This window comes from Oreochromis niloticus, linkage group LG6, assembly GCF_001858045.2.
Source record: "Oreochromis niloticus isolate F11D_XX linkage group LG6, O_niloticus_UMD_NMBU, whole genome shotgun sequence".
Classification (NCBI taxonomy): Eukaryota; Metazoa; Chordata; class Actinopteri; order Cichliformes; family Cichlidae; genus Oreochromis; species Oreochromis niloticus.
This window is the reverse complement of record NC_031971.2, coordinates 41,093,299-41,105,593: the sequence shown is the minus strand read 5'-3', so window position 1 is coordinate 41,105,593 and position 12,295 is coordinate 41,093,299. Positions and strand designations below refer to the sequence as shown.

The window sequence follows — 12,295 nt, the reverse complement described above, 5'->3', positions numbered from 1 at the left end:
TTTTATCTGGATCAAACACTTATTTGCAAATGGATAACTTTATAACTTATAACTTAAGTGATGTCGTTGTGGCACTTTAACGTTTCCTGCAAATAAATGATCAAAGAAATGTTTGCAGTAAACAGCACAGTCATTGTTCATCGTGGGCATCACAAAAGTACTGTTGGTTTCTGAGGTTTGTATTCGTCTAGTCAGCTACATCTGGAAACTGTGACAGATATTAGAGTCGGAGTCGCTGGATGCGTTAGTGCAGCCACTCAGCTCAGCGGCTGATAAAGACGAACGTGCACTTTGCACTTTTCTAGTCCAACCCGAATAAACACTTTTGTGAGCTCTGCTGAACACGATGCACAGCAGTACGAGACTAACATGTGCCTGTGTTTGCAGCTGATGTTCCTGGCCTACCTGTTCTTCCTGGTGTGGCTCGGGGTGACAGCATTCACCAGCCTGCCGGTCTTCATGTACTTCAACGTTTGGTCCATGTGTCAGAACACCAGCTCGGTGGAGGGAACCAACCTCTGCCTGGACCTGCGTCAGTTTGGTACGCACACTTTGGACCCTTTGCTTTTTGCACCCTGATGTTAAATGAACTTCCAATCATGAACAGCTACATTTCTAATTTACCAAAGAATTTTGTAGCAACGTTTCTTCGTGGTTAGACCTCTGCAGGCTTTGCACAGTTGATGTGAGACGCTGTAAACGGGAAGACTGACGAGTTCAGCTTGATGAGCTTAGCTGCCTTTAAACAAATGACTGTAATTTCCCCATGCTGCTGCTCCGAGCTCAGACCTGCCCCTCCCATTGATCTGTGCACCTCTAATTTATGTATGAAACATCTTTTCCTTCACTTTGTTGGATTTAACAGACTGTAAATGTTCTTCATACGCTAAGTAAGATCCTGGATCACCCAATCGCTGCTTAGAGCGGGCAGGTTAATGGTGACTCACCAAAACACCAAAACTGGCACATGTCATGGAAAAACCTGTGTGTGTGCAGAAGAAGTGCCAAATACCAGCAGAAAGCTGCAAAGCCTTCCAGGCGCCGCAATGACAGCAGAGCCGAGAATCGGATGCTCAAGAGGAAAAACATTGATCTGAAATATCTACAAATTCATTAATGAACGTCTCGTCCAAGCTCAGCCTGTCGGTCGGGGGGTTACACAGGTGGGTCCGTGTGAAATGTGGGTGTGACTGAATCACAGCAGCTCTCTTCAGACATCCTAAGAACAGATCACAGAAATAAATCCACATCACAATAATGTCAGGAAACAGGAAGCAGTAGCGGGACATGTTTGTCTCTGGGCCACGCGTGTCCTGGCTGCGTTCACTCAGGAGCTCCACCTTAAATCAGTCCAATGTCCGATGTCATTCAGCATTTAAGGTGGCAGAACTTGGCCGGGCTAGGCCCAGAGGTGCCAGCTGTCTGGGTTCTTTGTGCAGATTATTTTTCTGCCTGATTATCGTCACCTGTCTTTTCAAACAGCATGTTAGCACAACTTAGCTCAAAACCTCCTTAAATGTTCACACAGACAGACTTCAGCTGGTGGATGCTGCTCCAGCAAACAGCACGTTTGGTGCTTCGCTGAGTCTGTTCTCACACGAGCACGGCTTCGATTAGAATCCACAAACGTCCTTTGCAGTATGACGACCCACCAGGTTTTATGCTGGGCGGGTGAGTTTTATGGCGTGAGCCGTGAAATGACTGAGCTCGTGTTCACGTTCCACTGCGTTTCTGCTGAAGTTCGTTATTTATCAGGAGATAACAATAAACTCAGTAATGAGTGATGGTAATGTCGTGATGTGCGTGTCATGCCGTCTCTCTTGCTCTCTCGCACTCGGCCGTGTTCCAGGTGACGTCAGGTAAATCATGGTGGAGGCCAACACTTCATATCAAGCCACGTACACATTCGGTGCGTCCTGGTCGTGCAATACTGTGTGCACGATGCAGTCACAGCACTGCCCACCATGTTGTTCTCAGGATGCCTACATTCAAACAAAAGGCACCACCAGAGGCATTGTGTGCACTTGCTCACTGTGCTGCCATCTGCTGTTCAACATTTAGACTGCAGCAGGCCTCAGTCAGCAAACTAATGAAGATTTCTCAGGAGGAAAAACATTAAAGATGAACTCCTGGTTCATGAGGCGCTGCGCTCTGGACAGTGATTACTTCAAGGCCGTTCCCAGCGGCCGACAGTCCAGGAGCGGGGACGCGTTGATCTCGGTCAGCTTTAATTAAAGAAACGCAGCGACTCTCCCGTCCGAGCGCCGCGATAGGCAGAGATTCCCCAGTTTTTTCATCAACCACAGAGGATGACGGAGGCTAACAGAGCGTTTGTGCTTCTCAGGAGCGGTGACCATCTCCGAGGAGAGGAAGTTGTGCACACAGTCCGAGAAGTTCGTCAAGATGTGCGAATCCAACGAGGTGAGAACGCAGCAAAAACACGTATACGTGATAACCCGTCAGCACAAATCCAACGTATCACGCGTGTGTTGTGTTGCAGCTGGACTTGACCTTCCATCTGTTCGTGTGCGCACTAGCAGGAGCAGGAGCCGCTGTCATCGCCATGGTGAGAACCATCATTCTCATATCTGATTGGTTATAAGGTGTTCTGTCATTATGGTTTTTAATGATTGGTGCAAACAAAGGAAACAGACGTCGTCCCTGCAAACAGGGAGAGAAAAGAGTCAGAGTGTAAAATCCACTCCTGCACGTCTGCAGTGAGACAGACGGTGAGTCACCGGCATCTCCAGATCCGAGGCGTGGAGACGCTCACATCCGTCCATCCTCGCTGCAAGCACACACTCACACACACAAATCTGTTGTGCGGCGTGAAGCAGCGTGAGGGACGTTTCATTTGTCAACTTACTGAAGGGGATGAAATCGTGTGTTGCTGGATGTGAATGCTGAAATGCTAAAATGAAGAGTATATCACACACGCGTGCTTTAACACTAGGGGCCGAGTTAGAAAAGCCAGAGGGAGCAGCTCGTGTGCACAGTGTGGGATTAACGCCATTAGACTCGACCTGTGTTCAGTAGCGGCTCGTGGGCTGTACCTGTGTTTGCTCCAAGAAGGTGACTACATGTGCACTTCCTCTATTAGATTCAAGGAAACGTGTTAAAAACATGCAGCGGCTACAAGCTACACACATCCTTTAAAGACGAGATGTGACCCAATCATCTAGCCTCTCCTTCCTTTTCCTGCAGCACTGATGTGATAGTGTAGGAACAGTCCAAACCAGCTGTTCTCAGATAAGCCCGCTCAGTCTGTCGGCAGCGTCGGCGTGCAGCGGACGAGTCGGTGATGTTTGATCAGTCTCATGCGTTTCCCCTCAGGTGCACTTCCTGATGGCTCTAGCCGCTAACTGGGGCTACCTGAAGGATGCCAGTCGGATGCAGAAGTACGAGGACATCAAGTCGAAGGAGGAGCAGGAGCTGCACGACATCCACTCTACACGCTCCAAAGAACGTCTCAATGCCTACACATAAACACGCCGCCACGAGGAACGACACACACACACTTACCTGTCAGACACACACGCACACACGGGTGAAAAAGGTTCATTCAAACAAATTTACAGACACGAGTAGGCAGAAATTAGAGGATAAGAAACCCATGAGATCACCGACGCCCTCGTCATCCTCAGCTCTGCACTCGATCGTTGCTGCTCTGCTCCAAGCTTAACACGATAAATCGTCCAGATTCACCGAACCTAAACTCGTCAGACATTTTAGTCTGAAGGTTTCTGAATGTGATGGTGTGAGTTTTCAGGCCTTTCAGAGTAAAATGCTGCACAAACAAAAGTTCTCTCTGCATAACACAAACCAGCGTAATGAGGAAATGCCCAAAATCACCGCGGACGAACCCAAAGAACGAGAATTTTTTCAATCTGATCGCCTAAAGACTCCGAACAGCAACAACTTACAGCAGAGCATGAATGAGGACGGCGTCCATGAGCTCATCATCAACCTGCACACACACACACACACACACACACACACACACACACACTGAGACATGTAGATGTGACTGAATGGTCGGTGTTGTTTGGTGGTGTCATGCTGTGTTGTGTCGTTTCGCCACGCTATGATGATGGTGTCACAGAGAAATAAGGTCCCCGAGGAAATTTGTGCCTCCCGGGTACAAATGGGTAGCTTTGCCAACTCCCCCCGACCCCCTCCTTTCTCCCTGACCTCTGACCTCTTCACGTTGAGCCCAGTTTCATTAGTTGTTTCGTAGTTTCTTGTTGCGTTCGCTGACCCATGTGGTCGTTTACAGCGGTGGGGGGTGGGGTAGGGTTTTGGAAACAAAAAGCACTGGATTGGTTAACATCCAGCAGGTGGTTGGAGACCCGCCTGAGGTTAGCGTTGAGCTCGAGCTTTGGTTATAAGGTTTTCAACCCTAACCACCGGCCGATCACGATGACCTGCAGGAGAGATTTTACCCGATGCGTTAATTACGAAGCGCCGATGATCGCAGAAAAATCGATGTCATGAACACGACCAAATTCTCTTAATGCGTCTCTATTTCTGCGTATCTTTATTATTATTATTATTATTCTGAGGCTGACAGCACGTACGGTGGCAGCGGGGGTGCAGCTAGTGAAACGGGGCTCCTTCCTCCTCCCCCTCTTCGTCCCCTGATTGTACAAACTTGTGATTCGTCCTCAGAAACAGCACATCTTAGCAGCACAAAGTCTTTTAGTCATCATCTCATCCGTCTGTTACGTAACGTTTTCTCACTTTTCAGGGATTTTGCCACATTTTTATTCAGATTCTTTCTGTGTGATTTTAGCACCGGGGTATTTAAACGGGGCCGGGGTCGGGTGGGGGGTCTGTCACATTACCATGTGATGATTCAGTATTTCAGCGATCCTGCACACACACACACACACACACACACGAGCGTATACACCAATCATCTTGAGCGATTCGTTGTTCTCATGCTTCCTGTTTTGCGTTCTTTGGTGACACCCTGATGCAACCAAACATTATTTGTAAGTTGAATCAGAAAAATCAGCGACACCAATCGCAGGCTGACGGCGGCGGAGGATCTGCAGGAATTCTGGGTAGTGTTTGTGCGTTGGCAGGGGTGGAGGTGGTTCCTCAGAGGTGGAGGTGGTGGTGTCTGAAACAGATTGTAGGGCTGAGAAAGAGGAATGGCATTCCAGCGAATAAGCTAATGGTTCAGGGCTGCTCTCCTGTCCTGTAACGCTCTCCTCGGGTTGCTGGGTTATTCTGGAACAGCGGAGCTTCCCAGTTCTTCACAGTCGCAGTTCTCCATGCGAGGTTTTATCAGCAGATAAAAATGCAGTCAACACATTTAATAAGCTCGACGTCCTTCTAATGCAGTGATCCAAACGCAGCGCGGTGGTTCGGTCTTTGTTCTGTGTTCAGCGAGAGAAGAAGAAGAAGAAGAAGCGTGCAAGTGAGGATGGTGATGATTCTCTATCTGCCAGTAGAGATGACTGAGAGCGAGATGAAGATGATAACATGATGGTTTGATTTGATGAGACTACCAGCACACACACACATACAGACACACACACACACACACACACACACTCCACCACCGCCATCACTCTGAGCCATAACTCTTACTTTTCACGATGACATTTCACTATTTTATTATCAACTTTTAATCTTTGAAACTTTTTAAATGTGAAATCATTTAATTAGAAAAAAGAAATGTGTTTTTTTCTCTTTTCTTTTCGCGTGTGGGCGGTGCTAAAGCGCTGCACCGACGTTAACTCTGTATAAAGATATACATATATGTGAAACAGTCGAGGTGAGCAGCCGGGAGGAGGATTTCCTATGGGTTACAGAGTCCGGAGGGGGCGGCGGTTCAGTCCCAATGTCCTGATCCTCTGCTCCCCGCACACAGCTGCACTTACACCCCGACGCTCCCGAGCCGGCTGGATTTCACAGCCGGAGTAAAAGGTTTAAATCGGCGCCTCGGCTCTAACAAAATCCGTTACTGTGACCACGATCGACCAAAGCCCAGATTAGCTGGCTTCACACGTTGGTCGTCCTGATTTATTGTGACTCTCTAAACAGTTATTTTGAATGATTCAACGATGAGTCGCATCTGCCTCAGCCAATCAACACGTGGAAAACGTTGGTTACCGCCAGCTTTGTGGCTCGACGTCCTGCTCGTGTGTGCTGTTAGATATTTACGGGTGTAAATATCTAAATAAATACTTTAAAACGATGAAAGATAAAGTGGTGCTTGCTGACCTTTCAACTTAATGCTAAAAAACTAATTTCACTTATTTAAAAATGTGTGTTAGCTTTTAACTGTTAAACTCAGTTAAAAGCTTTGATGTTAGACAGCACAGATGCTGATTGGCTGAAGCACTCGCGGGCCTCGGGACAAGGACGCCATCCAATCAGGAGGTGTTGGGAGCGTTTCCAGGGACTAACAGAAGAAATAAAGGCCAGTTAGCGTCTGTGCGTCGAAGCCGTGCTCGTTGCTTCGCGTCGTGTAACTGCAGCTGACCAAAGTAGAAAAACCATCACGGTGTCAACGAGGGGCGCCTCCGCCGGACTCGCGTCCTGTTCAGGTGTGTCCCGGCTGCACACAGTCAGTATTTTTAAGGGTCTAGTTTTACAGTAACAGTATTCTATCATTTCATTGCCTGACAATGGATGTCTTGTCAGTGTTTTTAACCTCAGATAAAAGAAAAAATAGTTTTTTGTGCACTTATTGACCATCGTGAGCTCTCTCTCTTATTCTTGGTGTGTAAGTGCATTGAGATCCCCACTGTGGGACCTGTGTATAGTCTTGCAGCATTGGTTATAACCTGAAGAAATAACAATGATGAAAACGAATGAATTCATAATAATGAAGATAATCTTATACTACATAAAAAAGACAGTGACTCTAGTTGTTGTTTGTGGCATGGTTATGCATTCAATGGTCATAATTTTAAAGATTAAAACAAGACAAAAAAAAGTCATTCTTTTCCACTGGCGCTGTTCTGCTGTTTTTATTTTCCACTTTTCCGTGTGCAGTATTGCCGTTCCTGTTGCTAATGGTGTTGCTAAGCTAGCTTGCTTGCTCAGTTGTTTACCACCAGAGCAATATATTGTAGCAGTTTGACAAAATCGAGACGTTAAAAACAACAAGTCCATTCTCTTCAATTTACGGCATACAAGTGCATGAATTTATGATTGCAAGTCTTCAGTGATATGATTATGGTGTTCTGTATTGTTTATCCTAATAAAGCGGATTTGCAGATGTGGTGTAATGTATTGCTCTGGCCACCCGTTTCCCCGCACCCACCTCTGCTCACGTCCTCCTCCACGTCCTCCTCGCAAACACGCCGGCTCAGACGCTTTCAGAGCCCACGTGATGGATTCCAGACAAATGATCGGAAACGCAGAATTCAGACTGCATCCAGTGCTGCTGGATGTGGAGGACCATAACAGCCATCATTTCAAAAAGGACACGAATAAATTAACGGACACGTCTTTATTGCAAAAATAATAGTTATACAAAATAGGGTTTCTTAGCTGAATTGTTTTTGGAATTATTTTGTCATCTATTTACTTTATTTCCCCTTTTGTTTCTTTGTGTTTTTCCTCTTTCTGTGTTTCTGCTTCATTATGCAAACGAGACCCAGAGAGCTGATTCTGCTCACCTGGGTGTTATCTGTGGTCACCATCCAGGTGACCAAACGCACCGCTGAATCGTCTCTGGGTCAGCGATGGTGTGCCGACTCCTCCTGGTCGCTGAACCAGGGTCGGTCTCTGCAAGGCAAACAAATCAGTCGTGTTAAACTTGGCGTGCGTTCGGATGCAAACTCAAATGTTAGTTTATGCAAAACTGTTGGAAATGCTTAATGATCTGAATGATGGCAGTTTTGGTCCTCCACAGTCTGAAGGTGAAGAAGCCAGACTGTCGGCTTCTCCCGGCTGCTGTATGAGAGTCGTGCTGTGAATGTGGCACAGAACAGATTTGGCCCAAATGAAAGCGAAACACCTGAGACAGGTGACCCGAGAGGCTCAGCCCACTGTTGTAGTCGGGTGGAGGAGGATGTGAGCAGCTCGCTCTCCATTCGTTCAAGTCTCCTCATCTTACTGTCTAACCCACATGTAAAGACGAACACGTGTGATGACACGTACTGATCCTGCGTCCTCTCTGTCTGCCCGCTGACCGCAGCTGAACCATTCCAGGATCCCGAGCGCGGGATCAGAAACCCGAGCGCGTCGGCGCGATCGAGCATGAATTTCAATGACATGACGTCTGAGTTCCAACCCGCTGTGAGGAGGTTTGCCGTGTTCCCACAGCTCTGAATCACAGGGGGGGAGATCAGACCCTCTGTGCCTGATAACTTCAGCTCTTGTCCATCGTGAACTGAGCCGCAGATCTAAAAGCTGATGATGTCAGTCCGTGACCTTCCACTGATCATCACGTGTTTCAGATTCATGCATTATGTGAGGTTGGACATCTTGGACGTTGGAGGTAGTTTTTTTCTGTTTCTCTATAGTATGCTAGACTTTTTGTACTTCACTCTGGTTGCTTAGTAGCAGGCTTTATCTGATTCACTCCTCCATCTTTGTACATATCTGTGCCAACAGCTTGGGCAGACAGTGGCTTTTTTATTTGTAAAGACATAAACTTGCTTGCATATATAAATAAAATGAAATAATACACTTGTGTACTTGTTAATAAGGGAACGTCCTGAGTTTGTGTCTTCATTTCTCTCACAAAGTCATTAGAAATAATGAAAAAAGGATAATGAGGATGTTATGTCATCCTCACACTGAGTGATGAAACATCAACAGACCAATGTGTGGCGCAGAGGACGAATAAAAGACGCTTTATCACATGCCTCACGCAGCCGGATCATCATCCACGATGGAAACTGCTGTGATTAATATTTTTGGTGATAGATACAATCAATCTGATCAGAGTTACGAAGGATGTTTATACACGAAGGCCTCATACCAAAGGTAAAGTTAGAAGTCACGTGATCTCACCTGCTTCATGCAGGCCTTTATCCAAGGAAAGGAAACAACACGCTGGCACAGGGAGGACACGAAAACTCTAAAGGCCCAACTGAACACGAGCACCAAGCCCCTCTTGATAAAGGCTGTAACAGCGCCATCTTGTGGTCACATTTATGCATTACAACGTCCAAAAAAACTGGCTGCAGTTGAGCAGTCAGCAGGTTTGAGTAAGCGCTGACGTCTTCTAGGAAACGAGGACTAAAGCTACATCATCTTTTATTCGTACCATTACCTGATGGTTTTGCATCTTGAACTTCTTTTAGGATTATCGCTCATTAGTTCGGCTTCAGTCACAGAAAGCTGTCACCGGATCATCTCTGCAGCATGTCTGCACAGGATGAGCAGATAACCTCAATGTGACGAACATTTGATTTATAAAAGAAAGGCTGAAGTTTCAGAGGGTTATGTTTCCCCTCAACGGCCTCAGGTGTGCGTCCAGACCAGAGCACAGAGATCCAAATCTACAGTTTTAGGCGCCTCCACCGTCACATATGAAGCAGTCCTGTTTTGTGAATCTATCTTTTTCTATTAACTGAGTCAAAGAAAAGTAATTTAAAAGCAAAACATTTTATGCACAAAGGTTTTGTTTCACTGTATAACCACAAATTATATTTACAGTTCATGTTGGAGTTTTGGAAAATCCAGCAGTGCCACCTTGTGCTAAAGAAGTGAAGTACATGTCTAAGCACATCATGTGATGGCTTCCTGTTTCAGCCGTGCATGCTGCACGTCCCCCCCTGCTGGTCAAAGTTCATCAGTGCATCCGGCTGTCTCCACCCTCCCATCCTCACGTTTCTGGTTTTGTTGCTTTAGGTTGTTACGTCGATTAAATTTAAAGAAAATAAATGAATGTATAACGTGGTCAAAGGAATTTGCAAAGAAAAGCGTCTGGACTTCTTGAAGACGTTTCACCTCTCATCTGAGAAGCTTCTTCAGTTCTAAGGTCAAATGGCCGAGAGTCCCAGATTTAAACCCAGTGGGAGTCTCCCCCCAAAGAGGGACAAAGGACCCCCTGGTGATCCTCTAATCACATGAGCCAAGGTGTGAAAGTGGGTGTGGTACCTGATCAGCCAGGGTTTCGGGTGAGCTCATTGTGAAACCTAGCTAGAGCTGGGCGATATAAGATTTTTTCATATCACGATATGTTTTTTTCATTTCAGGCGATAACGATATATATCACGATATAAGCCAAATAACTATATTTGTGAGATTTAAATGTGCCGTTGCTCACAAGTAAAATGTGAAATAATTAGCAGCTTGTTTTAATTAAAATATTTATTTCCCATAATAAGTTCAACAGGGCAGATGTACTTAAGGAACATGAGACTTCAGTTTCAGATAAAGGCAAATATTGTAAACTACACAAAAGGCAGCCGCTAAAGCGTTTAAGTTTCAAAATAGAACAAACAAAACAGACTACTAAATTGTCAATTCCACTTAGAAACAAAATTTTAATTCTAAAAATAAATCTTAGGTCGTTTTACAGAAGAACAGACAAAATTGACTAACTTTTGTCAATATCAAATAAACTGAGAACTAAAAGGAAATTCTCAGGCTACGTCCACACGTACACGGGTATTTTTGAAAACGGAGATTTTCCGTTTTCGTTTTAAAAAAATAATCCCGTCCACACGTAAACGCAGAAATGAAGGAAAACGCTGCTAGGAACATGCCAAAGCAACAGGTGGCGATATATTCCTAACCGTGTAGAAATGTTGGCCAATCAGAAGTCTAGAAGCCTCGGTAGGAAATAGTAAACAAAGATGGGGCATAGAAACAGAACCGAGTGGTATGTGTGGAGGGACAGTAACTATGTGTGTATATGTAAGCATTTAAACACTGCAGAGAGTAAAATTAACAGTAACAGTATTGTAGAAATTCATTTCACCGAAACAATAACGTGGCGCACAGTGTGACGTCAAAAAAGGCGCACACCTTTGACGCTGCGTTTTCTCCGTTTTTCTTGTCCACACGTAAATGCAAAAACGGAGTTTTCGAAAATATCCACCCTGGCAGGCGTTTTTAGAAATCTCCGTTTTCAGTGACTGAAAACGCCGTTTACGTGTGGACGAAAGGTGCAAACGCATAGAAAAATCTGCGTTTTCAAAAATACCCGGGTACGTGTGGACGTAGCATCAATCTCTCCTTGTTGTATAGCTTAGCTTTTCAAACAGTTTTAACAGTTACTTTAGTCTGACAAAAGCCGAATGACGAATTAGCGCTTTCAGTCAGAGATTGAGCATGCACCGCTTTATTGTATATCCAGACTTGCTTTCGGCACAATTTACAGTGCGCGCTACTCTGTTTTTTGTCAGACTTGAAATAGCCGAAATACCTTCACACTACGGAACTTCTGTGGCCATTCCGTTTAGCAATCTCTCCAGAATTGGAACCATCATCTGTTTTTTCTTCGGTAACCTTCGCTCACGCTCTCGGTTGATTTTTCTGTAGTCGGCAAACTCATTTCCTTCATTACCTGGGCGGCCCGGCTGCAAAAACAAATACACATGTGCGCCTTGGCGCTTGTGCTGTACGTAACAAGTCATGTGACCTGACGCTGCGGCTGTGATTGGTTCGGCTCTGCACTACTTAATTTGGATTGGCTGTTTTTTTTTTTTTTTTAAGAGGACAAGCGAGATGAGGTCTATCGCAATAGTTTAATTTTTCTATCGAGAAAAAGTTATTTCGCAATACATATCGTTATCGTTTTATCGCCCAGCTCTAAACCTAGCCCACCCTATCATGTGATTTCCTGAGGTCAGATGGCCCAGGATGTGAGTGGGCGTTAAGGCGTCTGGGGAGGGATCTCAAAACTGGATTATAGATGGCAGACAGTTGGTGTCGTAAACCACCGCCTCTGTTCAAAGATGGTCGCTCACAGTGGACATAGATGGCCTCTTTCACTCCTCTTTCAAACCATCTGTCCTCTCTGTCCAAAATGTGAACATTGGCATCCTCGAAAGAGTGACCTTTGACCTTTAGATGCAGATGGACTGCTGAGTCCTGTCCTGTGGAGGTGGCTCTTCTATGTTGTGCCATGCGCTTGTGAAGTGGCTGTTTGGTCTCTCCGATGTAGAGGTCCAGACGCTTTTCTTTTCAAATTCCTTTGACTACGATGACCTGGATGACTGAGAACCTTCACAGACGAATGTATAACGTGTGATTTTGCACCGTGAACAAAGAAAGTTCATACAATGAAATCAGAATCATAATATTTTATTAATCCCCAAGGAATTTTGTGGTCACAATCACTCCAAGACAGCAAACACAGTAACACACTGAA

At 45.5% G+C, this 12,295-nt stretch overlaps 1 protein-coding gene across 2 annotated transcripts in view; it reads left to right on the top strand.

Annotated features, from left to right (window-relative positions):
- The window catches only part of LOC100690686 (neuronal membrane glycoprotein M6-a), a 28,391-nt gene extending 19,712 nt beyond the window's left edge, over positions 1 to 8,679 (top strand). For both annotated transcript variants that reach the window (XM_005461302.4, XM_025908429.1), the window contains exons 4-7: positions 388 to 541; positions 2,345 to 2,421; positions 2,501 to 2,566; positions 3,334 to 8,679. In XM_005461302.4, coding sequence (XP_005461359.1) covers positions 388 to 541; positions 2,345 to 2,421; positions 2,501 to 2,566; positions 3,334 to 3,486 — 450 coding nt within the window. In that variant the 3' untranslated portion in view covers positions 3,487 to 8,679. The remainder of the gene's footprint in view (positions 1 to 387; positions 542 to 2,344; positions 2,422 to 2,500; positions 2,567 to 3,333) is intronic.
- Positions 8,680 to 12,295: the final 3,616 nt, after the last annotated feature.